General features: G+C 48.1%; 2 protein-coding genes across 2 annotated transcripts; both read left to right on the top strand.

The window, feature by feature from the left end:
* The first annotated feature begins 4543 nt into the window (after positions 1–4543).
* On the top strand, positions 4544–16075 carry LOC136640420 (zinc finger protein 184-like). Its single transcript, XM_066615544.1, has 3 exons — positions 4544–4619; positions 10125–10247; positions 11368–16075. Exons 2-3 carry the CDS (start codon positions 10184–10186, stop codon positions 13011–13013), a joined length of 1710 nt encoding a protein of 569 aa, XP_066471641.1. The 5' UTR covers positions 4544–4619; positions 10125–10183; the 3' UTR covers positions 13014–16075.
* Positions 16076–17126: 1051 nt separating this feature from the next.
* Positions 17127–25011, top strand: LOC136639133 (zinc finger protein 420-like). The gene is made up of 5 exons (XM_066613150.1): positions 17127–17159; positions 18659–18666; positions 19632–19713; positions 21748–21874; positions 22922–25011. Exons 1-5 carry the CDS (start codon positions 17127–17129, stop codon positions 25009–25011), a joined length of 2340 nt encoding a protein of 779 aa, XP_066469247.1.
* The last annotated feature ends 775 nt before the right edge of the window (positions 25012–25786 follow it).

The raw sequence follows: 25786 nt of genomic DNA, 5'->3' as shown, positions 1-25786 counted from the left end.
CAGTTGATTTCCTTTCCAGCCTTATAGTTATTTGTCACAGATATTTTTGAGTATGGTTGGTTTTGGCATTGGAGCAGGAAATTAAAACATACCATAGTATAATTTTTTAAAAGGGGGGGGGGAAAGTAGGACACTATTTTCTATCTAACAGATCTGTCTTCAAACTAACATCAGAATATGGAGAAAGGAGTGGTTTTCTTTAAAAAAAAAAAAAGCGTATTAAGGGCCAAATCCTATCCAACTTTCCAGTGCTGGTACAGCTGTGCCAATGGGGCATATGCTACATCCTGCAGTAGGGGGGCATTCACGGAGGCCTCCTCTAGATAGGGGAACATTTATTCCCTTTCCATAGGGCTGCATTGCAGCTGCATTGGCACTGGAAAGTTGGCTAGGATTGGGCCCTAACTCTGTTTTTCTAGATTGGATAGAAAAGCGACAAAGGGGTTTGGAACTTTTGGAAGAGAGAGCAAGAGTGGCGGGTTGGCTGAAGCACATGACACTCAGCTGCCATCAGTGCTCCGGGCTCTGGTTAGTGTCACCCCTGGAATGTCTCACCAGTGGAGGATGAGGGAAGGGTGCAGGCATCAAGCTTTGCGTTTACCTGCTCCCCAAGCAAGGGCAGCCTTTTACAGGGTCTGTGAGGAAAAGAGCTTGAGACAGGTGGGAAAGAGGGACTTCAACAAGTGGGTCAGACAATGCCAATCGTGCCCTAGTTTTTCTTTTCAGTGCCTATGGGGTTAAGTTCCAGAGAATAGGCAAGCAAGGAGAAGCAATAGAATGAACCCCCAAATCCCTCTTTATAGAAAGGGATTTGTTTGTTTATAGAATTTATATCCCGCCTTTCTATCCAATGAAGGGCACTCAAGGCGGATTCAGAATATAAATGTTTGTTTTTTCAGAAAATGGAAACCAAACAGTCCACTTTGGAATCAGGCCATGGATCCATAATCCAAAGGTTCCATTCACTAACCTTGCTGGGAGAGACCCAGCAAGTCGCCAAACTCTCCCCCCAAATCCTCAGACTTAATTGCAGCTATAAATGGACTAGGGGAAGCGGCAAGACACACACTTCTGAGTTATGCAGAGTGTCCAAATTCATAAGTCCCCGTGAACTGATGTGGACTGATAATGGCAAGCCACAACACTTCCCAGCATTTCACATTGCTGCACTTGTTCCAGGCTAGCTCCCAGCTCCTTCAAAAGTGCAGCATGGCACATTGTCCTCCGATGAAGACAATGCACTGTTTCCCCTGCATGATTATGAACTAGGAGTGGAAGTGGGCAGATGGAACATAAGAAGGTAGGTGGAGGCTGGAATCCACAAGTGCAAGCTTAAGGTTCTCTGGGGATGCTGGTCATGACTGTGCTTTATACGCAAAAGGAGACTGATGGAAGTGGGAAGCCCGAGACACTATTTGTGCATTATGCAGAATGAGACAGACTGAAGTCCCAGAATTCTGGACTGCACCACTTCATGCAGAGCAGGATATAGTCTCATAATTGTTAATGCAGCTCCATGTAAAACACTCCAGGCTCCAACTAAGGGCTCAATCCTATCCAACTTCCAGCACCAGGGCAGCTGCAATGTTCTCATACCTTGAGGAGGCTTCTAAGTCTGCCTCCCCAACACAGGAAGTAGTGCATATCCCATAGGCACAGCAGCACCAGCACTGGAAAACTGCATAGGATTGGGCCCTAACACATCAAAAGGAACAGCTCAGCATAGCCAGCTCCCTGATGTGCTCCTCGGCAACATGCAGAGCTTGTTGTTTTGCTTCTTAAATGGACTGCACTGCAGTGGTGGTGGCGGTTCAAAGCAGTGCGAGAAACCAGCACTGAGAAAGGAAAGGGGATGGCCCTGGTGAAAGGATGGAGATGGAGGGGTGCAGGAAAGAATTCAGGTGCATACGTGAGCAGATCACAGGAAAGGCTTGTGTGCAACACTCAAGGAATGAGTATCAGAGGGAAACAGACATTGAAATAGGCTTTTAAGAAATAGATTTAAAGGGGGGCTGGGAGGAGCTCTCCAGGGCGAAGGAGGGTTGGGTGCCACCAGTGCTTCCACAGTCAGTTCCAAACTACAGAGCAGAGCAGGACCAGTGGGGCTTCCTGCCTGACCGAGGGCTGCGCAGGTGGGTGGCCGTGGCTCTCCTTCGCCCCCAGCCTCCCGAGTCCAGGCTCGGCTCCCAGTCCCAGTCCCTGGGCAGAGCAGGGGCCAGGCACAGAAGGTCCAGGGCTGACCCAGGACAGACAGGCAGGACCTGGGAGGGCAGCTGTGAGCCGGGGGGGGGGGAGGAACTGCAAGCCTTGCATGGCTACTCAGAAGTAGGCACCACTGGACTCAGTGGGTCTTACTCCCAGGAAAGTGTGCCTAGGATGACTGCAGCCTCAGTCCCTGGAGCTTCCTGTCTTCACTTCATGTGGCCCCCAAACACCCAACAAACCTCCCCCCCCCTTCAGCACCGGAAGTCAGCTGTCCAGGTGCCTCTTCCCACCCTAGAGCATCCACAGAAGGGAGTGGAGCCCAGCAGTCCTGCGGCCCCTCTAGCAATTGCAGCTCTGTCGGCTTAACCCCTCGAGTGCCTCCGGGGAGAAACAGAGAGCGGAGCAGCCCTGCCTGCAGCCAGATGGCGACTGTGCTTCATCTTCGGACCGGGAGGTGGAGGGAACGAGCCTGCCTGGGAGGTCCTGGCCCTGCTCTGCCTTCCCCATCCCCACTCGACCCACAGCACATCATTCTCATTCCGGCTGCCTACAGCCTGCTTCTGCACTCTGCACATGCTCAGAGGCACTGTCGTTTTCCATTGGAGGGTTCCATATGGCACGTATCTTGTGCAGCGATGCGCTCCTCTTTCCAGCCTCCCCCTTTCCTCTGACCGCCCTTCCTGCTGCTGCTACCTGCGCTCTTTTTTGCCCCACATCCTGCTTTTGCACTCTGCATGTGCTCAGAGGCACTGTCTTTTTCCGTTGGAGGGTTCCAGATCCCACCTCCCTCATGCAGTGATGCCCTCCTCTTTCCAGCCTCCCCCTCTCCTCTGGCCCCTTGCTGCTGCTGCTGCCTGAGACCTTTCTTGTCCTACATCCGGCTTTTGCACTCTGCACGCACTCAGAGGCACTGTTGCCGTTAATTGCAAGATTCCATAAGGCAAATCCCTGGTGTTAAGAACATAAGAAGAGCCGCGCTGGATCAGGCCATAGGCCCATCTAGTCCAGCTTCCTGAATCTCACAGCGGCCCACCAAATGCCCCGGGGAGCACACAAGACAACAAGAGCACACAAGACAACAATGCATCCTGGTGCCCACCCTTGCATTTGGCATTCTGATGTAGCCCATTTCTAAAATCAGGAGGTTGCACATACACATCATGGCTTGTAACCCATGACGGACTTTTTCTCCAGAAATCTGTCCAATTCCCCTTTTAAGGCATCCAGGTCAGATGCCATCACCACATCCTGTGACAAGGATGGTTCCACAGACCAACCACTCGCCGAGTAAAGATATTTATTTATTTATTGGATTTGTATTCCGCCTTTCTCCCCGAAGGGCACCCAAGGCAGCAAAAAATATTTTCTTTTGTCTGTCCTAACCCTCCCAACACTCAATTTTAGTGGCTGTCCCCTGGTTCTGGTGTTATGTGGGGGAAAGCAGCACCTCTCGATCCACTCTATCCGTCTCCTGCATAATTTTGACTGAATCGTGTCCCCTCTAAGGTGCCATTTTCTAAACTGAAGAGCCCAAGAGCATCTCTCTATCCACTCTACCCTTCCCATGCATAATTGCCCTCCTCTTGCCAGCCTCCCCCTTTCCCCTGGCCCTTCCCCTTGCTGCCGCCTGAGATCTTCCTTGTCCCTCATCCTGCTTCTGCACTCTGCATGCACTCAGAGGCACTGTCGCTTTCCACTGGAGGGTTCCAGATCCCACCTCCCTCGTGCAGCGATGCCCTCCTCTTTCCAGCCTCCCCCTCCTGCGCCCCTCCTTCCCTTCCTGCTGCTGCCGCCTGAGATCTTCCTTGTCCCACAGCCTGCTTCTGCACTCTGCACGCACTCAGAGGCACTGTCGCTTTCCACTTGAGGATTCCAGATCCCACCTCCCTTGTGCAGCGATACCCTCCTCTTTCCAGCCTCCCCTCTCCCATGGCTCTTCCTCTTTTCCTACTTCTGCTGCCTGAGACCTTTCTTGCCCCACATCCTGCTTCTGCAGTCTGCACGCGCTCGGAGGCACTGTCGCCTTTAATTGCAAGGTTCCATCAGGCAAATCCCTGGCGTCGCCCTCCTCTTTCCAGCCTCCCCTCTTCTGTGGCCCTCCTTCCCTTCCTGCTGCTGCTGCCCGAGATCTTCCTTGCCCCACAGCCTGCATCTGCACTCTGCACGCGCTCAGAGGCGCTGTCGTCTTCCACTGGAGGGTTCCGGGTCCCGCCTCCCTTGTGCAGCCGTGTCCTCCGTCCCTTCCTGCGCCTCCGGAGCTGTTCCCTCCTCCGACCCGGGCCAGGAAACGCGTCTGCGGAGGCGCGGGGGCTTCCTGGGCGGGGAAAGACGCAGCAGCCGAGCGAGCGCGCGCGCGCCCTTCCAGGCTCCCTGGGACGGCCGGGCCGAGCCGAGCGCGGCTGCTGCAGCAGCAGGTAAGGGGGAGCCGGGCCGCGCTGGCACCGCAGGGTCCGCCCCAGCTGGCGCCTGTGCAGAGAGCCGCGCCTCGGGCCGGACTGCTGCCGCGCGGCGGTGCTGGGGGGAGCGGGCGCAGCGCCCCGGGAGTCCCGTGCAGGCTCAGCCCTCTCGCCGCGTCGGTGGCATCGCATCCGGCCCCATCCTGGCAGTGACGATGGGCCCGATCCGGCGCAGGCACGCGGCAGCCCAGTCCTTTCCCCACCTTCCTGGGAGTAAGCCCCAATGACACTAATGGGACTTACTTCTGAGTAGACATGCCTAGGATCGGGCCGTGTGCTCGCCCTGCGGTGGGGCAGCAGTCCCAGAGGCCTCCTCCAGGCAAGGGAAGGGACGCCGGTTCCCTTTCCTTGAGTCTGCGTTGCAGTTGCGCCGGTCTTGGGAAGTGGCACAGGATCGGGCCCCTGGGAAGTGGCACAGGATCGGGCTCAGTGTCGGTGCTTCCCGAAGGGCCTTGGTGGACCGCTTGAAGCGGCAGGCCGACCCCGTGTTTCACCAGTTCAACTCCATGGCGAATATTCCACTCCCCCCCCCCCCCCGTGAACGTTCCGTGTTTCACCAACTTCCCCGAACGCGGGACAAGCACCCAGTCTGTTAAATTCAGTCCCCCCCACATCACACAGCAGGTTGAAAAGAAAAATCCCAAGTCTTAATTTTTCCAAGCAATTTCAAAACCATACTGGACTGGTGGCAGCTCCTCAGAGAGAGAGAGAAAGAGATGCTTAGAGCAGTGTTTCTCGAGCTGTGGGTCAGGACTCACTAGGTGGGTCACGAGCCAATTTCAGGTGCATCCCCATTCATTTCAATAGTTTACTTTAAATATACTAGATTTGATGCTACCATGGCATGTGACTGCATTTGGGGAAATGTTACAGCTCTGTACTTTTAACAGGCTACTACGTATATGCTTTTAACAATGATAGTCAGTGGGACTGACTCTTGGGTAAGTGTGGGTAGGATTGCAGCCTAGGTTTGTTAAAACTTTTCCCTGCTTGAGGATGTCACTTCTGGTCATGACACCACTTCCAGTGGGTCCTGACAGATTCTCATTCTAAAAAGTGGATCCCGCTGCTAAATGTGTGAGAATCACTGGCTTAGAGAGATTTAGGGGTCTCAGGGCCCAGTCCTACCCAACTTTCCAGCACAACCACAACGCAACCCTAAGATAACAGAACAAACATTCCCTTACCTTGAGGAGGCCTCCTGGACTGCATCCCTACCACAGGATGCAGTGCATGCCCCATTGGCACTGCTACGCTGGCACTGGAAAATTGGATAGGATTGGGCCCTCATTCATTCCAGGACACTGTTCCCCTTCAGCTGACAACCCTGTTCCCAGTTTCAGATGTGTTGGAGTGGAGTGGTTAACGATGGGTGAAGGGGGAAAGGGACTTTGTAAATGCTAAAAACCCATCTTTGTCCAGCCACAAGTGTACATGTTTAGTCCCTGTTGCGTGTATGCAACATTGGGCAGAAATGGCTTTTTAAGAGAACTCATTAGGCCTACTTTTAATGATCACTTTCTGAACAGTGACCATCCTTAGACAAGACCAAACCACAATTTGCACTGCATCCGAACTGCTGTCCATTCACATGTGCTTCTTACCACTTCTAGTGGTTAAACCAACAAATGGGGACATTTGGCAGTGGGTCCCTGAGGTCCACAACCTCAGTATGGACCTCACAGTATGGGACCTCACTGTATATCACTGCTCTCCTCTCTCACAGGGTGAATACCTTGTTTCCTCCCTTTCTGCGTTTTTGAACACTTTTTGGGACATCTCTCCAGAAGCTTTTCTGTAGCTTTAAAAGGTTCAGCAGCCTATAAGGTGCAGGGACATCCTTTACAAGCAGCCTTTGTCCTTTATTTGCAAACTAATAAAGTTAGTAATTAGTCTGTGGAACTCCTTGCCACAGGAAGTAGTGGTGGCATCTTGCCTAGATACCGTTAAGAGAGGATTGGTCAAATTCCCCAATGTCCCTGCGGCTCTCCCCAGCAGCCTTCCACTCTGACCCCAGAGAGTGGACTTTCCCTGTCTTTCTCTGTCAGACACGCACAAAAGAGACAGAGAGATCAATCTCCTCAGGCCTGGTGACTGTCCCTGCTTCACCGGCTCTCTAGTTGGCTGGCTTCCCCTGGAACCCAAAGCATTTCAGAATTGGCACGGAAAATGAGGCCCCTCTAAATTGGCAGGGAAATGGAGGGAAAATCCTTCACAGTAACAGAACTGTACAACTATTTCGTCACTGATGTTTTTGTGGATTTGGCTGCGCTTCCTTCCAGAATTGGCATGCGCTTAGCAATTGGGCACATCCCAGCTCCATCTTCTGGGCATTACTGGTTTCTGCATTTGTAACTCTTTTTGTCTGCTTTCTAGTCCAGAAAGCTCAGGCATTTGCGATGAAGCCATTTCTGCCCCACCTTGCATATGCGCAACAGGGACCAAATGTGTACACCTGTGAGCCAGGCAAACATTTAACCTCCTTCGACTGCTCCTGTTTCTCTCCCCGTCTTGTTTCATTCCTTTTCAGGTACAGCTTAAACAAACTAGTTACATGTTGAGCCTTGGACTGCCTGATCCATGTTCACAGGAGTAATTGACACAGTAATTGACACATCTATTTTTAATAAGAACACCTGTTTCAGGGCTCTCTAAGGAGGGGCTTCATGCCCAGATGGCCATCCTCTGCCTGTTCTCTGCAGGCTAGGGTGGTGGCTTCAGGCAGAACTGCTCCATTCAGCTGCGGGTGCAGTAAAAGTGAGGTATGTGCACTAACCACTAGGCACTACTTCCCTTGGTCAGGTTTCATGTATTTGAGAGCTGCTTTTTTCTGACACAAAGCTTGTCAGGGAAGGTACAGCTACTAGCAATTCCCCTGTCAGCTGGGCAAGAGGCACTTTTACTAGTGGTATCATCTTATATTTAGCAGAGGGAGAGTAACCTTCCCTATTCATCCCAGCACAGTGTCTTTTCAAGAGGCTGTTGGTGGTATTCTGCAATTTTTAGATGGTGAGCCCTTATGGCAGTGGTATTCAAACTGGGGTGTCTTGACACCCCAGCCCAAGGGCCCTGGCCTCTGTCCCTTTAAGGGGCAGGGGGGAAGGCAGCAACATGAGGGAAATGCCTGCCTGCCCTCCCTTTCCCTCCCCTGCAAGCACTTACTGCAGCTTTCAAACTCCCAGAGAGTTTGAAAACCGCAGCCTTATGGGACATGAGTTATTTAATTATTTTACCTTACCTTTAAACAGCTTTGTGAACGTTTTGGTTGAACAGCAGTATATAAATACTGTTGCTAATAATACTGAGAGAAGTCAGGCTGACTTAGGGGTGTAGGACAGGGATTTCTAAACTTTTTGGCCAAAGGGCCGCATCAAACCAGGGGACATCCACTAAAATTGAGTGTTGGGAGAGTTAGAACAGACAAAAGAAAATATTTCTTTACTCAGCGTGTGGTTGGTCTGTGGAACTCCTTGCCACAGGATGTGGTGAAGGCATCTGGCCTAGATGCCTTTAAAAGAGGATTGGACAAGTTTCTGGAGGAAAAATCCATTATGGGTTACCAGCCATGATGTGTATGTGCCATCTCCTGATTTTAGAAATGGGCTATGTCAGATGCAAGGGAGGGCACCAGGATCCAGGTCTCTTGTTATCAGGTGTGCTCCCTGGGGTATTTGGTGGGGCCGCTGTGAGATACAGGAAGCTGGACTAGATGGGCCTATGGCCTGATCCAGTGGGGCTGTTCTTATGTAAATATCTGGCATGGTGTCGAGGGCCAGGGAAAAAAATTAAATATAAAATTTAAATAAATGCATTAGAGATGGAACTTAGATGACTGACTAGAATGAATGAATGAATGGGCTCAAATGTCCAGGGTTTCTCCAAGCACCAACACAGCCCAAGAAATAAAACATACACTTAAATGGACCCCCATTCCCCCACCCCCACAAGCACAACTCTGGTTGTGTTTGGTCAACAGGGCCAGAGGCTCTCAGGGGATCAGAGGCTGGCCGCGGGCTGGATAGAGGCCCTCCGCGGGCCGCACCTGGCCCCCGGGCCAGGGTTTAGAGACCCCTGGTGTAGGATATATTGGTTACTGCTCGTGCACCACTTCCTGTTCTTTATTCTCCTTTTTTTCTGCATCAGCAGCTGAATGGGAAAGGAAATTGGAAATTCCTTTATGCCGCCAGCATCGCAGGCTAGAGACCAGGCACCTGGGGCTGTCTGGGACTACAGCTCAGAGACTATAGAACCCCAAGGCTTCTCATTTAAAATGTAGGCTGCAGTATGACCAAAAGTAATCAACAATTCACAGCATTACCTGTGAATATGGACTGGGAAGGTAAGAGTCAAAAGATAATCATTATTAAAAGAAATTATTAAAAATCCAGAAGAAAAGGAAGTTATCAAAATTGGGGGGGGAGGGGGGAACTCCTTACAAGCAGGTTGATGGAAAATCGCTGTACCCAAATTAGGAACAGTATATAAGACAGAGTTACCTAACCTGGAGGTTGCAGCTCCCCAGGGCAGGCAACTGCATTTTCTTTTGGGATGCTACCTCCTTAATGAGGGCAGCAACCTGATCAGGGATCCCTAACTACCAATAGTACAGCATTTCCGGGTTCCGCAGCCGCCCCTGCTGAATATGTGTAAGTAAAAAGTGTTTTTTTACTTACTTACGTTTGGCGGCAGCAGCTACTACAGCAAAACCCAGAAGTGCCGTACTAACAGCAGCTAGGGGACACCGCTCAGGTCGCTACCATCCTTAAAAGGAATAGTGCTTACATACGTTCTCCCAGGAATCCTGATCCTTGCACTTACTTGAGAGTAACCTGGGTGTGCCTTCTGCAAACTTACGCTAGATGTCATGGCTGACCTGGATGAAAAACTCAAAAGCATCCCAACTCAAAAGCAAATAACGCGATTGGCAGACTGGAGCCCACCAGGCCACTCCATCCAACCCTTTTAACTAGACAGACAGATTGGCTACCCAATCGATAGGCACATGCCAATTGCCAAGGAGACATCACTACCCCTGATATGACGAATGGCTTGAATTCTCAAGAATTCAAAGAATCCTCAAGACTACGTAGCTGGTTTATGATGGTTAAAACACCATTATAAACCAGCTACATTTATACCAGAGTAGGACAGTTACTTCTACAGCTATATGTTCCAGCAGCTCTTTATCCTTCTAGGCCAGCATGGAGCTTCTTAGGGTAACAGGTGCACACAAATAATAAAAATAATGGGGGGGAGAAACAGGGCATTTATTACAGGCATCCTTCCTCTTGGAAGGGCTGACTGGTAGCCAAAGAGACTATCAAGATTCCCCACGTTTCTCACATGGCTCTTTGCACCTGCCAGAAGCCCACAGATTCTCCTTACTTGCTGGCCCACCTGCTTTTGGATTGCAACTTTGCCTCGGTTGACCTGCTCATTGAGAATCTCTCCTTTTTGTTTCAGAGGCCCGTTTCGCTTGCAGTGGTATTTGTACTTCAGCAATGCAGAGTGGGCTCTGCTAGATGAAAGTCAAGGAGCATTCAGAAGCAGTCGTAACGGACAATTCTGAGAACATGACCTCCATAGGTAAGGATATCCTTTCACTCATAATTGCTGGATGTCCCATATGGGAATCTGTTCTGCACTGGATGCTGCCACAGGGAGCAGGTGGCTGGGTGCTTGACCTGGGCATGACTGCTGCTACACCTGATGGCCCCATGTTCTCCCCTTCTGGCCCAGCACAGATCTTTGGTTTCTTGAGAAGGAGAGCAGCCATAAACAGCAGACCTGGTGCGATAAACTGGCTGGAAGGCTTTTTTGGGCATCTTGACACTTTGCTGCCTGTTGGAGGAGGTGGACATATTTTGGACAGCACTTCCCCCTTATTTATTTACTTTAGAGATTTATATCCCGCCTTTCTATCCAATGAAGGACACTCAAGGCGGCTGATGTTTCAAGCGTAGCCATAAGAATGGCTAAGAAATGTGAATTGCTTTTTAATTTTTATTTCCCTTCCCGCCTTTGTTTGTTTGTTGTACCTTTACCTTCAACTACCCCTTCCTAATCATTTACCTCTGCCATTGGCTACTGGGTCACTCACTACAAGAAGCCTCAACCTCCCTTCCCCCTTTGGCCTGACCCAGTAATTATTATTATTATTGTTAACAGTATTTATATACCGCTTTTCAACTAAAAGTTCACAAAGCAGTTTACAGAGAAAAATCAAATAACTAAATGGCTTCCTGTCCCAAAAGGGCTCACAATCTAAAAAGATGCAAATGAATACCAGTAGACAGCCACTAGAACAGACAGTGCTGGGGTGAGGTGGGCCAGTTACTCTCCCCCTGCTAAAAAAGGAGCACCCACTTGAAAAAGTGCCTCTTACCCAATTAGCAGGGGTTAGTTCTATCTGGTACCACCATCAAAAGCTGTAGAGAACAGGCAGAAGTGGTCAACCTGGGAAGAAAAAAACCAACCCCAGATGGCACTGATTCTGAGGTTCTTTTTAAAAAGATCAAACTAAGGGAGCTAAACTAAACTGCTCTCCTCTGAATGAACAACTCACAACATTAATGAAGCCATATGCAGTTACAGGTTGTATGGGTTTTCTGAACTCCATCAGAAAACAAATATGCTTTATGACTACTCCAGCTAGCTGCAATATTCTTCCTCTGATCTTGCGTTTCATTTCTCTTCGATATTTCAGAAGCATCAGTTTCGAACAGGACTAGAAGAAAGAGGAAGCAGATTTCAAAGGAAAGCACCGTCCCAGAAGAGAAACACTATAAATGCTCTGAGTGTGGAAAGGGCTTCAGTTGCTGCAAAAGCCTTATAACCCATCACCGATCCCATTCAGGGGAGAAGCCCTATGCGTGCCTGGAGTGTGAGAAGAGCTTCAGTCGAATTGATTTACTTAGAAGTCATCAGAGAACTCACACAGTGGAGAAACTCTATACATCCCTGGAGTCTAGAAAGAGCTTCAGTCAGAATGGTGATCTTTGGAAACATCAGAGAATTCACACAATTAAGAAACCGTATACATGCCAGCATTGTAGAAGGGGCTTCAGTAGTTTCAGCAGCCTCACAACCCACCAGAGAATCCACAAAGGGGAGAAACCCTATACATGCCAGGAGTGTGGAAAGAGCTTCTGTTCCAGCAGCAGCTTTACATCCCATCACAAAACGCACGCAGGGGAGAAACCCCATACATGCCAGGAGTGTGGCAAGAGCTTTACTAAGAGTGATAATCTTATTGTCCATCAGAGAACGCACACTAAGGGGAAACCCTATACGTGCCAGGAGTGTGGAAAAAGCTTCGCTAGAAGTGGTGACCTGACAACTCATATTAGAACTCACACAGGAGAAAAACCCTATATGTGCCAAGTGTGTGGAAAGAGCTTCAGTCGGAATGATAAACTCAAAAGCCACCAGAAAACTCACATAGGGGAGAAACCCTACACATGCCAGCAGTGTGCAAGGAGCTTCAGTTGTTTAAGCAGGCTTACAACCCACCAGAGAATCCACAAAGGGGAGAAACCCTATAAATGCCAGGAGTGTGGAAAGAGCTTCAGTTCCAACAGCAGTCTTACATCCCATCAGAGAATTCACACAGGGGAGAAACCCTATAGATGCCTGGAATGTGGCAAGAGCTTTAGTAAGAGTGATAATCTTATGGTCCATCAGAGAACACACACTGAGGGGAAGCCCTATACGTGCCAGGAGTGTGGGAAAAGCTTCGTTAGAAGTTGTGACCTTACAACTCATCTTAGAACTCACACAGGAGAAAAACCCTATACGTGCCAGGAGTGCGGAAAGAGCTTCAGTCGGAATGACAAACTTACACGTCATCAGAGAACTCACACAGGGGAGAAACCCTATACGTGCCAAGAGTGTGGAAAGAGCTTTACTCGCAATGATAAACTTAAACGTCATCAGAGAACGCACACACAGGAGAGCTTCGGTCAGAGTGGCGATGTTGGAAACCATCAGAAAACACATACAGAGGAGAAACCTTATACATGCCAGGAGTGTGGAAGGAGCTTCAGCTGCAGCAGCAACCTTATTTCTCATCAGACGATACACACTGGAGAAAAACCCTACACATGCCCTGACTGTGGAAAGAACTTTAGGATGAGTAGTAGTCTTATGATCCATCGGAGAACCCACACAGGGGAGAAACCTTATACATGCCAGGAGTGTGGAATGAGCTTCAGATTCAGCAGCAACCTTACAGGTCATCGGTCAATACACACCGGAGAAAAGCCCTATACGTGCCATGAGTGTGGAAAGAGTTTCCGTCGAAGTAATTATCTTAAGAAACATCTGAAAACCCATGGAGCACAAGAGGCCTAGACATCCCGGGATTGTGGAAAGAAGTTTCTCTGCTCACTCAAATCTTACTGTGCATGAAAGAGAATACAGTGTGGAGAAACCATAGAAATGCTAGCAAGGAGTAAAAACATTTTCAAAGTTGAGTTCCTTTCTTCACATCAAAGCATTGATGTTTAAAGAATTCCTACTGTTTGTCCAATTTTCTATTGAAATGTATAGGAAGTAGGAAATTCTCCTTCTTAAAGAACAAGGTTTGTCAGAGAAACTCCTGATTTCCTTGAGAGCATGGACTGTGCCTTGGTTTGCCTAACTGGGAGGTATCCAACAAGCCAAAGGGACACTTGCTTGCTCTGGGAGATCTTTGATGTGTTGTGGGCTCTTTGTCCAAATCTCCAGCTGTAGGAGGAAGTCTTCTACTCTCTGCTTATTCCTCTGAGGTTAATCTTCAAAGCCCCTGAACACTTCTATGAAATTGGTTCCCAGAACCAGTCATGATAGTTGAACTACTTCGTTTTCCATCCATTTCCTAATGGTACAAGTTTGGTTCATCTTCACAACCAGGCTATCACTGAGCAGCCATTCTCTTCAATTCTTAAGCAAATCGAGTCATTTGACCCTTTCCCAAAATGTTGTGAGGACCCTCACCCACCCATTCTAGATTATTCCAGTCTTGCCAGCATCCTCCAGGAAGTGCAACTGAAGAGGGAGAAGGTACCAACCACAAAGCACTGATGAAGCAATGGGGGCAGCTGCCCCAAATCCACCCCGCTTTGGCACCAGCCCAGTTGGATAGTGGCCTCTTCAGTAAAGGCAACAAAATGGCAGACGGTGGTTTGGAACACGTGCAGTCAGCGGATACTTAGTTATCGAAAAATGTATATCCTGCCTTTCCTCTCTGTTTGTTAGTTGTTCAATGTAGCTAACACAAAACTTAAATTTCTGCCCTGCCCACAGGTGTACACATTTGGTCCCTGTTGCAAATATGCAACCTTGGGTGGAAATGGGTAAACCAGTGTCAAACTATACTTATCAAGAAAGCAGCATAAAATACACTGAAAAGAACCGAAGCGTAAAAACCAGAGGAAGATAGTATGAAGACATTGCAAACTCCTTTTGGAAGTATGAAACCCCAACTTGGTGCACTCAGAGATTCATCTTGGGGGAAATATCCTGTATCTCCCCATGCCATGTGAATAGCGAATAGCACTGGGCAACCAATTTCTATAAAGGTCAGGTCTCCAAGATTAGCCATTAGGTGTTCATGTGACAGTGAAAATGCAAAATTGGCCATGGTTTGTGAGAAATCCACAATTGGCAGTTCCATAGGCATGTATTGGTAAATGTCCTTGTCTTTCCCACCATCTATGCATGCAACGTGTTTTGTTTCTCCTAAACTAGAGCCAATTGACAGATTTCATTGTCATTTCCTTGTTCACACATCAAAATTAGTAAAGATTTGCTATTTTCTTTTCAAATTGTAAATTTGTCAGCTGAAACACTTGTGTTATGTAGGCTGACCAAGCCCACTGGCATACTGGGTTGTTCTGCCACCTTGGGGGGGGGGGCATACCTCCAATGACCCCCGCCTGATCCAGAAATAATTGCGGTGACATAATGATATCAGCGTAATTACTTTCAGGAGGCCCGAAGCAATCACACACCACTCAGAGCAACTGCCCACTTTTTTTTTAAAGTGAAAAGCAGGCAGGTGCTCCACGCAGCATGCAATCACTGAGTGGCTGTGGAGGGAGGGGCAGGAGAACCTGCCTGGATCTGCCTCCACCAGGCTTCTGCCATATAGCCTGGCCACTGCCTTCCTATTCCCCCTATGCGCCTTCAGCCATGCCACAGCTGCCTCCCAGGGCTGTCCTCTGCTGTTGTGTTGCCTCTTTGGCTCTACTGCCTGAGAGTTCCTCCACCACTTCTGTCGTTCTCCACAGAGCTTCCCGAACTCATCCTCCTGAGTCCCTCATCAGCTAGAGAGCACCAAGTATCCAAAGCAAAAATAAGCGGGTAGATCTTCTGAATAGGAGGCACCAGCGGATACTTGGTGCTGTCTCCTTTCTGCTTCTATGGTAGGCTCACCTGTGACGTAGGGGTAGGGCAGGTTGCCGTCCCCTAGACATATCACCTGGGGCACTTGCCCCCTTCAGGTATGCTAGTGACAAGGCCCTCCATATTACAGTCTTTTACCCACCCCATGGTTTACTGACCATAGGCTCTCCCCTTTCGGGATAATTCAAGCCAAAAGAAATAAAAGAATGGCTAGAGTAGGGTATGCCCAGTTCCTTCGCAACACAGAAAAAAAAAAAACCCACTCATGGTTATAAAGTAACCCAATTTATTAGAGCAGTTTAAAAATCAAATTAATGTCTATAGAAAAGCAGCTGAAATCATTGACAAACAAAATTCACTTACAATATTAGAACTGAAAGAAGAGAAGGAACGCACAAAAAGGCTCTTTGAGCTTACTTACTCCTTTAGATGACAATGAAGGTCTTTCCCTTGCTAGTCCAAAACTCCTTTATAGCCTTCACCTTCAGCTAAAACAGCTGACCAATCTTTCCCTGTTTGATAATCAATTTGCCCCAGCTAATACAAGGGTACTGCCAGCCTAACCAGGGCAGAAACAAACTAAACCATTCAAAGGCCAGTTCATTACATGCTCCCAGAAAGATGGTTAAGAGGTTAAATCACCTTCAACCATCTTTATTACATTTTTCCAGCCTGAATGGATAGGCCTGCTGGGTAAAAACTGGCTTCAGCTTTAAGTTACTCACAGGAGCAGGAATTGCTACTTGGGCAGATTGTGTCATCCTTCTTATGCGGGAATCTTTGAGAAGGTGTTTTCTCAGGTATAAAGGTCCTTCTTGGGAGGGTCTAAATTGCCTTTTGTTGTGATGGTCTGGCAGGCGGGGACATGGCACTCTGCATATGGTCAGCTGGTGGTTGTAGGTGAGGTTGAGTCTTCTAAGGTAGAATTTAGCCTTTGTTGTTTTCTGTCTGTATAGAATTCCCAGTACTATTCTAGAGATCTTAATGTGCTTGTATTACTCTATTGTTAAATAAATCTTAAAACTTTATAGCAGTGTGTGATAATTGAGTGGAGAAGCCTGGTTCAACTAAATCCAGTCCTGACCATGAAGTCACCCCACTATTTCTCCAGGCAGTGCCCAGGTGGGGAGGAAATTTTTTGCCTTGAAGATTTCTTCCTCCTTGGTGTAGTTGTGCAGCAACCCTACCATGCAGGGTAAGTTTTAAACCCTGGCTGTGGTCTTCATGCCTACCCAATGTCACCCAGCCAGGTCCCAGAAAGGTCCAGTGACATCTTGTTACAGATAGAGAGTCCTTGAACAATGATATACTCTGAAAAGACAATAAAACCACCAAGCTTCCAGCTCTCCTAGAGTGTGCGACTATCTACCAAGGATGGTGGGCAGTAGCTTCCTTCAAAGTTGACATTTCAAGCCATGATGTAAAGTATCCTATGGGATCAGTAGTACTTCTTGTGATTTCTTTCCCAGAAAAGTAACTTGAAGTCTAAACTTACAACCAAGCAAATTGGGTTTCACAATTTGACACAGGTGTCCTGGACCTAGATGCAGACATAGTTGGCAACCTTCAGTCTCGAAAGACTATGGTATCGTGCTCTGAATGGTGGTTCTGGCACAGCGTCTAGTGTGGCTGAAAAGGCCAATCCGGGAGTGACAATCCCTTCCACACTGGGAGCAAGTGCAGTCTGTCCCTGGTCTGTCTCCCTGGCTATGGGCCTTCCTTCTTTGCCTCAGAGTGTTGGCCAAGTGTCTCTTCAAACTGGGAAAGGCCATGCTGCACAGCCTGCCTCCAAGCGGGCCGCTCAGAGGCCAGGGTTTCCCACCTGTTGAGGTCCACTCCTAAGGCCTTCAATCCCTCTTGCAGATGTCCTTGTATTGCAGCTGTGGTCTACCTGTAGGGCGCTTTCCTTGCACGAGTTCTCCATAGAGGAGATCCTTTGGGATCCGGCCATCATCCATTCTCACGACATGACCGAGCCAACGCAGGCATCTCTGTTTCAGCAGTGCATACATGCTAGGAATTCCAGCTCGTTCCAGGACTGTGTTGTTTGGAACTTTGTCCTGCCAGGTGATGCCGAGGATGCGTCGGAGGCAGCGCATGTGGGATGCACACGTAGGTGATGCTAAAGGCACCCTGCATTTGCCACACCCCTTGTACTGATGGCCCTGACCTTCTAGCAGAGAAGAAACTGTAAGATTACTCTTCTGCTGGTGTACCAGGATGAGGCCTCAGCTTCTTTTCAGTGCAGGCAGTGCCTTAGGTCTCAATAACGGGGATTGGCCATTTTGGGGCAGCACCACTGGGACTATAGGAAACGGTTCCTGGGTTGGAGTAGTCTGTAGATACCTGATCAGCATGGCAAGGAGAAAACTGGGTAAGAGCACTACTCTCTGTATGCAGGAACGTGTACTGGAGATGGTGTCTGTCACAGAGCCTCCACTGGCTGTCTGATACAGTTCAACCTACGCACCGGCTGGACAATCCGCTCTGCCTGACTCCCTTTAGATATCCTCAGCAGTTGAGAGGGTCTTTGCCAAAATCATTCAGTGGACCCTGGAAGGGGAAAGATGGGGGGTGTGTGTCTGGGAGACTGACAGACACTGGCCTGCCACATCCAGAGGAGGAACCTTATCTTTCAAGCACAGATTTCTCAATTAGCAGCCTCACCATGAGCCCCTCAAAAGCCTGTTCCAACCCTCCACGCTGGTAAAAGGAGCTCAATCAGGCCCCGACCGCCGTACAAGCACGGAGGCAAGGTGAGGCAAGGTGACCTTGACCCCAGACTGTAACCCACATGTCACTGGATAGCCCAGTATAAAGCATAGTAACACATCAGATGGTGAAAAAGCTGCTTGGTGTTAAGAAAGAATCATTTTTACGAGTGACCGAAAGAAGCTGGCTGAAGCCTCAGCTCAGGGTGTTTACGCTTTGTAGCTCAAGAGATAGCAGGTGCTAGGCGGCTACTGAAGAGGAATGAGCTCACTCCTTGGCAAGGGATAAAGGCAAAACACACCTAAATCGATTGGGAAAACTCTGTAGCTTTCATACTTTATGCTTTTAGAGCAAAAGCACACATATGAGACCAAGTGACCCTTGATACCAAACCTGAGAAGTACCTATCAGGTATGGTATGCCTTATCTGTATCCTATTAGGAGTTAGCCCCATCTATGATGTTAAACTTCAGCCAGTGTGAAGTCTAGATTTTGGGACAAAGGGCCAAAATTGTATAAAAGGTTGGAATCCATATTGGGAATTGCTCCATGCTTTGAGACAAAAGTCCCATGGGTCAATTGCATGCCATTCAATAAAAAGCCTTCAAGCCTTCACTCCTGAGTACCAAGTTGTTCTTGAGTTGCTTCTTCAACCTTGCAACACCGGGAGTTCAATCCTGGATCACTCCAACAGCACAGCCAAGTTCCAGGGGGCACTTCCTTGTCCCAAGTCAATGTAGCTTTTTGATGGTGTAACTGCTGTGAGATCCATGTCGTTGGGTGGCTGCGTGAAGATGCCTGAGCAGGAGAGAAGACGGCTGAAGGAAGCTGGAGCTACGTTCTCCCTGCGGAGAGCCTGAGAGTTTCCAGCTTCACACCCTTCTCACTTTCCTGACCAGTCAGACAGGTGAGGAGGAGGAAGTGTTGGCAAGAGTGGGGGGCTAGATGATTGTGGAGGGGTGCTGGGTGCATCCTTGCAAGAGTGGCAAACCCTCTTCAGCCGCTCCTAAAAACCTGCAAGAGGGTAAGTAGAAAAGGATCCTGCACCTGGCACTGAAATCAGAGAGCCCCTTAAATCAATGGTTGGAAACTGGTGCTGTGAGCAGAGGAGAAGAGCAGTTTGTGCACAAGAGACAAGGAGGAGGAGAAGGTCATGGGCAGAAATGTGTTAGTGAGTGATGGGCAAGGGGGCTGCAGGGTCCTGGGACTACATTTCCCAGCAGACCTTGCTGTGACCTGGTGCTCTGACCTGGAAAGGGAAGGGAGGGCTTGCTGGACAAAGGCCATGCTGGACAAGGCTTGGACAAAGGAGGGGACTGGAAGGACTGAGACCCAAAGACGAAGAGCCTGGGAGGAGGTGTGAGGGCAGCTGAAGACCCAGCATGACAAGGAGTGGAGGGTTCCCAGTTGCAGAGGGGGAAGGGAAGGGAAGGAGCTCTGGCCTGGGGCTGCACAGGCTGTATTGGGGATGTCAGAAAGGGAAGCGCCCCCATGTCTGCACTGCTGCACCTGTTGGACTGGCAACCTGAGGTGCCTGCATCCTGCACTCTTGTCCCCCAGTGATTGCCAGCCCCCCCCCTTGCCTTCCTCAGACATCTGCCCTTCATAACCAGGGGTCGGGGATGGCTGGAACCCACAAGTGTTAGCTGAGATGCAGAGGTCCTGTCCCTCCATCCTCCAGCCCAGACCGACTCTGCATGTGATGATAGGTGGTACGCAGCCATAGTCATGGCCGGATTCCTGCATGAGTCTGCCAGGCTCCCTTGCAGCCATCACAACAATGCAGAGGAAGGAATTCAGAGAAGGGCATCCGGCAGGAAGAATGAAAATAAAATAAAAACTTCTTACTGTTCTCCTTTTTCTCCCTCGCAGAAAGCAGAGAAACAAGACCACGCCAGACCTCCCATCACATCCTTGGGGAGGAGCCACCATGGCTGCTGCATATCCAGGCCAGGTAAGAGACAAGAGCAGGGGGCAGTTGGGTGTGTGATGAAAGCCTTGTTCTCCCACTGTATTTCTGTGTTTTTAGACACTTTTTTGGACATCTCTCCAGAAGCTTCTCTGCATCCCAAAGGTTTGCTAGGAAATCCTTATCAAGTGGTCTTTATGTGGAAACTCCATTATCCCCCATGGACCTGCTTTTTGTGGACTTGGCTTCTCCATCCTGCAGGAATGGCTCTCTCCCCCACCCCCACTCAGAATTCACCTGTACTTAGCAAGTGGGCAGATCCCACCTCCATCTGCTGTGCAGTACCGATTACTGCATACCCTTGATGAAACCTTTTACTATGCTTGCCAGCCCAGAAGGCTCAGGCATTTTCTCTCATCTTCCATCTACTTTGACCATCCACATTTCATTCCCCACATTTTTTTCATTTAGAGTTTTTATTAAACTAGACCCTTGGTCTGCATGGTGCATGTTCACAGCGGACACAGTTGATTGTAACATCTCTCACTCTGAAGAAGCTCCTGTTAGATTTTTTTAAAAAGAACCCTTGGATTCAGTGCCATCTGGGGTTGGTTTTTTTTCTCCCCAGGCTGACCACTTCTGCCTGTTCTCTACAGCTTGTGATGGTGGCACCAGATAGAACTACCACATTCCACCTCGGGTGGAGTAACAAAAAAGCAGTAATTGCATACTAACCACCAGGTACTATTTCCTTTGGTCTGGCTTCCTTCATCTTGGAGTTGCTTTATCTGACACAGGGCTTATCAGAGAAGGTACTGGGAGAAGTCAGGTTGACTGAAGGGTGTAGGACATAGTGGTTAGCACTTCTTGCTGTTCTCTGCTTTCTTTTTTTCGTGCATCAGCAGCTGAATGGGAAAAGAAATTGGTCTTTCCTGTTTGCCACCACCATCGCAGGCTAAAGAGACCAGGCATCCATCTGGGAACCCCCAAGAATGTACTCCAAGGTTTCTCATTTAAAATGGAGACCACAGTAGTGTCTGAGAGCAATCAGACATGACTACGCTCTGCATTACCCATGAATGTGGTCTAGGCAGGCAAGAGTAAAAAGATAATAGTTATGTTTTAATAACTTACTAAAAATCTAGAAGAAAAGGAAGTTAGCAGACTGAGGGCTTGACCAGACTATTACTGTAGCCAAGAGATTCACAACAGTGCCACAAGAGCACAGTACACAAACCCCCAGCAAAGCAGTGACATTTGCAGGCTGACTTGATCTGCACAAAACACAAAACAGCTGCAAAAAACACTAAAGCATCCCTGTGGTTGAACTTAACTGACGTTGATTTGATGATGTCACAGAATTACCTGACTGGCGAAGCAGAGCCTACCTGGCCACTCCATCCCATCCCTTCAGCTACACCAGCTGTTTACATCCACAGCACATTGGTGTGCTGTGAATTGTCTGCACGTATGCCATGGGCATTTTGGGAAGGGTCATTTATTAGTAGGACCATTGGGGGATGTGAGCCCCCGACTGGCAGCACGGTGCCTTCTGAGTTGCACAACAAACTGATGGTGTGCCTTGACCATTTTAGTGCCTTTCAGAGTTCCCTGAAATGAAAACAGTTAAAAATTTCTGAAGGGGAGGGGCAGTTTGTCTGTCCAATCAGTAGGCACATGCCAGTCTCCCTAGGAGACATCATCACTTCAGAATATGAGGAATGACTGAATTTGCAAGTATTCAAAGATTCCACAAGACTATGTGGGAGACTGATCTTGGTGTTTCCAAGTAAGGAGAAAGCCTACAGGAGGAACATGTCCCAGAAGCTTCTTATCCTTCTAAGCCAGGGTGTGGCTACTTGGGGTTACAAGTCTGCATAAAATACACAAATATGGCAGATAAGGTCTGCCAGATGGCTGAAGAAAAGAGGTTGTCCACATTCCCCACCTCTTTCTCACACAGCCTTTGCACCAGCAGGAAGCCCATTGGGTTTCTTTACTTGCGGGCACATCCCTTTAGGTACTGCAGGCAGAACCTGGGTTGACCCACTAATAGGGAATCTCTCCTTTTTCTTTCAGAGCCCCATTTCGTTTGCAGACGTTTCTGTGTATTTCAGCAGTGCCGAGTGGGCTCTGCTGGATCAGCAACAAAGGCGCCTGTATGAAGCAGTCCTAATGGACAATTATGAGAATGTGACCTTTGTAGGTAAGGAGGGTCGCTAGGGCTGTAACTGATACACACTCCCAATGGGAAGCTCCATTGTACATTGCTAGGTGGAGTTGTTGGCTTGGCTGCATGACCTGGGCAAGGGGGAAGGGCAGAACAGGAGAGGGACTGCTTTGAGGGGGAGTGGGATCACCAGATGCCTTTTCCACCAAACCATATCCCCCATGGTCGACTTGGAAGCCTGACTCGAGGTCAGGCCCTGGGTCCCTTTAGGGAGAAGGGTGGGATATAAATAAAGTTTATTATTATTACCAGCAAAAGAGCTGGCTCAGGCTCAAGAAGCCCCATTGAGTAGGCTGGGGCGTTACTTGGGGCAAGGTCACGAACGCCCCCTTACTCCAAGGAGACCTCCAGGCTGCTCAGTTGCAGCATAGGATGCAAGTGGTGGGTGTTTAGCTGCTCCTTGTGTTAGATGGTATTGGGCCGTACATGTGTGTCTGAAAAGCACACCCAATAACAGTCTGTACTGGTACCTGGAGAAGATAGTAATGGACTAAATGTGGGGTAACTAGCTGAAACAATCAAGAAAGAGCACAGGTTATTTTGTTGCAGAGGTCATTTGGGTTTTGTCCTTTCATGGACGGGGCTGCCCTCCTTCTAAAGGAACCAGTCTGCACTTGCTTTTGAACCTGGCTGGCACCTGGAGGCCCAGATGTCATCTGTGACCTGGATACAGCTTTGGCTGGTTCATCAGCCACAACAGTTTCTTGAGAACCTGTGACTCAGTAGAAGAAAGCTTCCTATCTCCCCCTAAATGTGAAATGTCCTCTTCTTTAATTTGGATATTCTACTTCATTTATTTTAATGCGCCCCCCCCCCCCGCCATTTTTAATTCTTGCTCTTTAGTTGTTGCCTTTATTTCCCCTGGAATTCTTCTACTCTGCAGAATAAAACCACCTGCAGTTACAGGATGTGTGGGTTTTCTGGCTTCTAGCTCTTATCAGAAAACAAATATGCTGTATGACTTCTCCAGCAAGCTGCAATTTCATTTTTTGATCTCGCATTGCATTTCTCTTTGTATTTCAGAAGCATCAGTTTGGAACCAGATTGGAAGAAAGAGGCAGCGGGTTTCTTCTTCAAAGGAAAGAACCCACATAGATAAACCCTATGAATGTTCTTTGTGCAGAAAGGGCTTCATTTACAACTGGAGCCTTTCAGCCCATCAGAGAACTCACACAGGGGAGAAAGCCTATACATGCCTGGAGTGTGGAAAGAAATTCAGTCATAGTGCTGGTCTTAGAAAGCATCAGAGAACCCACTCAGTGGAGAAACCCTATAAATGCCAGAAGTGTGGAAAGAGCTTTATTTACAGCAGCTTCCTTATAATCCACCAGAGAACTCACACAGGGGAAAAACCTTATACATGCCAGGAATGCGGAAGACGCTTCAGTCGGAGACATGTACTTGTGATACATCAGAGAATCCACACAAGGGAGAAACCTTATACATGCCAGGAGTGTGGAAAGAGCTTCAGTCGAAATGATAAACTTAAAAATCATCAGAGAACTCACTCAGGGAAGAAACCAAATATATGCCTGGAGTGTGGAAAGAGCTACAGATGCTGCAGCAGCCTTAGATCTCATTACAGAACTGACAAAGAAGAGAAACCTTGTGTGTGCCAGGAGTATGGAATGAAGTTCAGTGGTAGCTGTGGCCTTATGAACCATCACACAACTCACACGGGTGTGAAACCCTATACATGTCAGAAGTGTGGTAAAAACTTCAGTCAGAATGATAAACTTAGAAATCATCAGAGAATTCACACAGGGGCGAAACCTTATACATGCAAGGATTGTGGAAAGAGCTACAGATTCTACAGTAGCCTTAGAATCCATCACAGAGCCCACAAAGAGGAGAAACCTTATCTGTGCCATGAGTGTGGAAAGGCCTTCACTAGAAATGATAGACTTAGAGATCATAAGAGAACTCACTCAAAGGAGAAACCCTATACATGCCTAGAGTGTGGAAAGAGCTACAGATGCTGCAAGAGCTTTAGATCCCATTGCAGGAACCACAAAGAGGAAAAACCTTATATCTGCCATGAGTGTGGAAAGAAATTCAGTCATAGTGCTGATCTTAGAAAGCATCAGAAAACCCATACAGAGGAGAAACTCTATCCATGCCAGGAGTGTGGAAAGAGCTTTAGTCGAAACGATAGACTTAGAGATCATCAGAGTACTCACACAGAGCACAAACCCTATACATGCCAGGAGTGTGGAAAGAGCTTCACTCGGAATGCTAGACTTAGAGATCATCAGAGAACTCACACAGGGGAGAAACCCTATACATGCCTGGAGTGTGGAAAGAAATTCAGTCATAGTGCTGTTCTTAGAAAGCATCAGAGAACGCACTCAGTGGAGAAACCCTATAAATGCCAGTACTGTGGAAAGAGCTTCAGTCGGAATGATCATCTTAGAAATCATCAGAGAACTCACACAGGAGAGAAACCGTATACATGCCAGGAGTGTGGAAAGAGCTTTAGTAAGAGTGATAAGCTTATGATCCATCAGAGAACTCACACAGGGGAGAAACCCTATACATGCATGGAATGTGGAAAGAAATTCAGTCTTAGTGCTGCTCTTAGAAAGCATCAGAGAACCCACTCAGGGGAAAAACCTTATACATGCGAGGAGTGTGGAAAGAGCTTCAGTCGGAATGATAGACTTACAATTCATCAGAGAACTCACACAGGGGAGAAACCATATGCTTGCCAGGAGTGTGGAAAGAGCTTTAGTCAGAGTGATAAGCTTATGATCCATCAGAGAATCCACACAGGACAGAAACCTTATACATGCCAGGAGTGTGGAAAGAGCTTCCATTGTAGGAGCAACCTTAGAGTTCATCAGACAATACACACAGGAGAAAAACCCTTTACATGCCTGGAGTGTGGCAAAAGTTTTAGGATGAAAAGTCATCTTACAAGCCATCAGAGAATTCACACAGGTGAGAAACCTTTTTCATGCCAGGAGTGTGGAATGAGCTTCAGATTCAGCAGCAACCTTTTAGATCATCAGACAAAACACACGGGAGAAAAACGCTATGCTTGCCAGAAGTGTGGGAAGAGCTTCCGTCGGAGTAATTATCTTCGGGTACATCTTAGAATTCATGGAGCATAGGAACCTTAATGACCCAGAATTGTGGAAAGAGTTTTACTGCTCATTGAAATCGTGCTGTGCTTCAAAGAGAATACAGTATAGAGAGAAACAATAGACAAGCTAGCAGGTGGGGGGAAGTGTTTTCAAAGTTGAGTTCCTTTCTTGACATCAAGAATTGGTGTTTGAAAAATTCTTGCCCTTTCTCCAGTTTTCTGTTGAAATATATATATGTAGTAAGTTCTCCTTTTAAAAGAAGGTTTGTCAAATAATGTTCTGTTACATTTACCTTGAAACATAGACTGTGCCTTGCTGTTAGTTTGCCTAACTGGGAGATCTCCAGCAAGCGAAAATGAAGCTTGCTCAAGGAGATCTTTTATGGTATGTGGTCTCTTTTTCGAAGTTTCCCGCAGCATGATGAAGTGCTCTGTTCTCTGCTTATTCCTCTGAGGTTAATCTCCAAAGCCCCTGAACATTTCTATCAAGTTGGGTTCCTGCAGTGGTCATGATGATAGTTCCTTCAAAAGAGAACTTCATTTGTGAGTCTCAGGCCATGTTCAAGAAGTCAAAAGTTTCCTGATGTTTCACCCCACTATGTGGGGGTTTCTGAAGGGAATTGAAAGAACTATACTGACACACAAAAATCTCAGAACAATGTATCTCATTCTACTGCCCCATAAACCAAAAAACCGCAGCATGTTTCCTAGCCGACAGCTCAAAGGAGCCCTAAGCATAAGTGAGACTGAGGGCCAAATCCTATCCAATTTTCCACGCTGGTGCAGCTGTGCCAGAGGCACGA

This window comes from Tiliqua scincoides, chromosome 2 (assembly GCF_035046505.1).
Source record: "Tiliqua scincoides isolate rTilSci1 chromosome 2, rTilSci1.hap2, whole genome shotgun sequence".
Taxonomy (NCBI): Eukaryota; Metazoa; Chordata; class Lepidosauria; order Squamata; family Scincidae; genus Tiliqua; species Tiliqua scincoides.
Note: the sequence above shows the minus strand (reverse complement) of the source record. Positions and strands in the feature narration are given on the sequence as shown.

Coding starts and splice junctions, on each gene's coding strand:
- LOC136640420 (XM_066615544.1), top strand. CDS start 10,184: ATGAAAGTCAAGGAGCATTCAGAAGCAGTCGTAACGGACAATTCTGAG. Junction 10,248..11,367: donor TGAGAACATGACCTCCATAG/GTAAGGATATCC, acceptor TCGATATTTCAG/AAGCATCAGTTTCGAACAGG.
- LOC136639133 (XM_066613150.1), top strand. CDS start 17,127: ATGCGTCGGAGGCAGCGCATGTGGGATGCACAC. Junction 19,714..21,747: donor CTGCTGCATATCCAGGCCAG/GTAAGAGACAAG, acceptor TTTTTCTTTCAG/AGCCCCATTTCGTTTGCAGA. Junction 21,875..22,921: donor TGAGAATGTGACCTTTGTAG/GTAAGGAGGGTC, acceptor TTTGTATTTCAG/AAGCATCAGTTTGGAACCAG.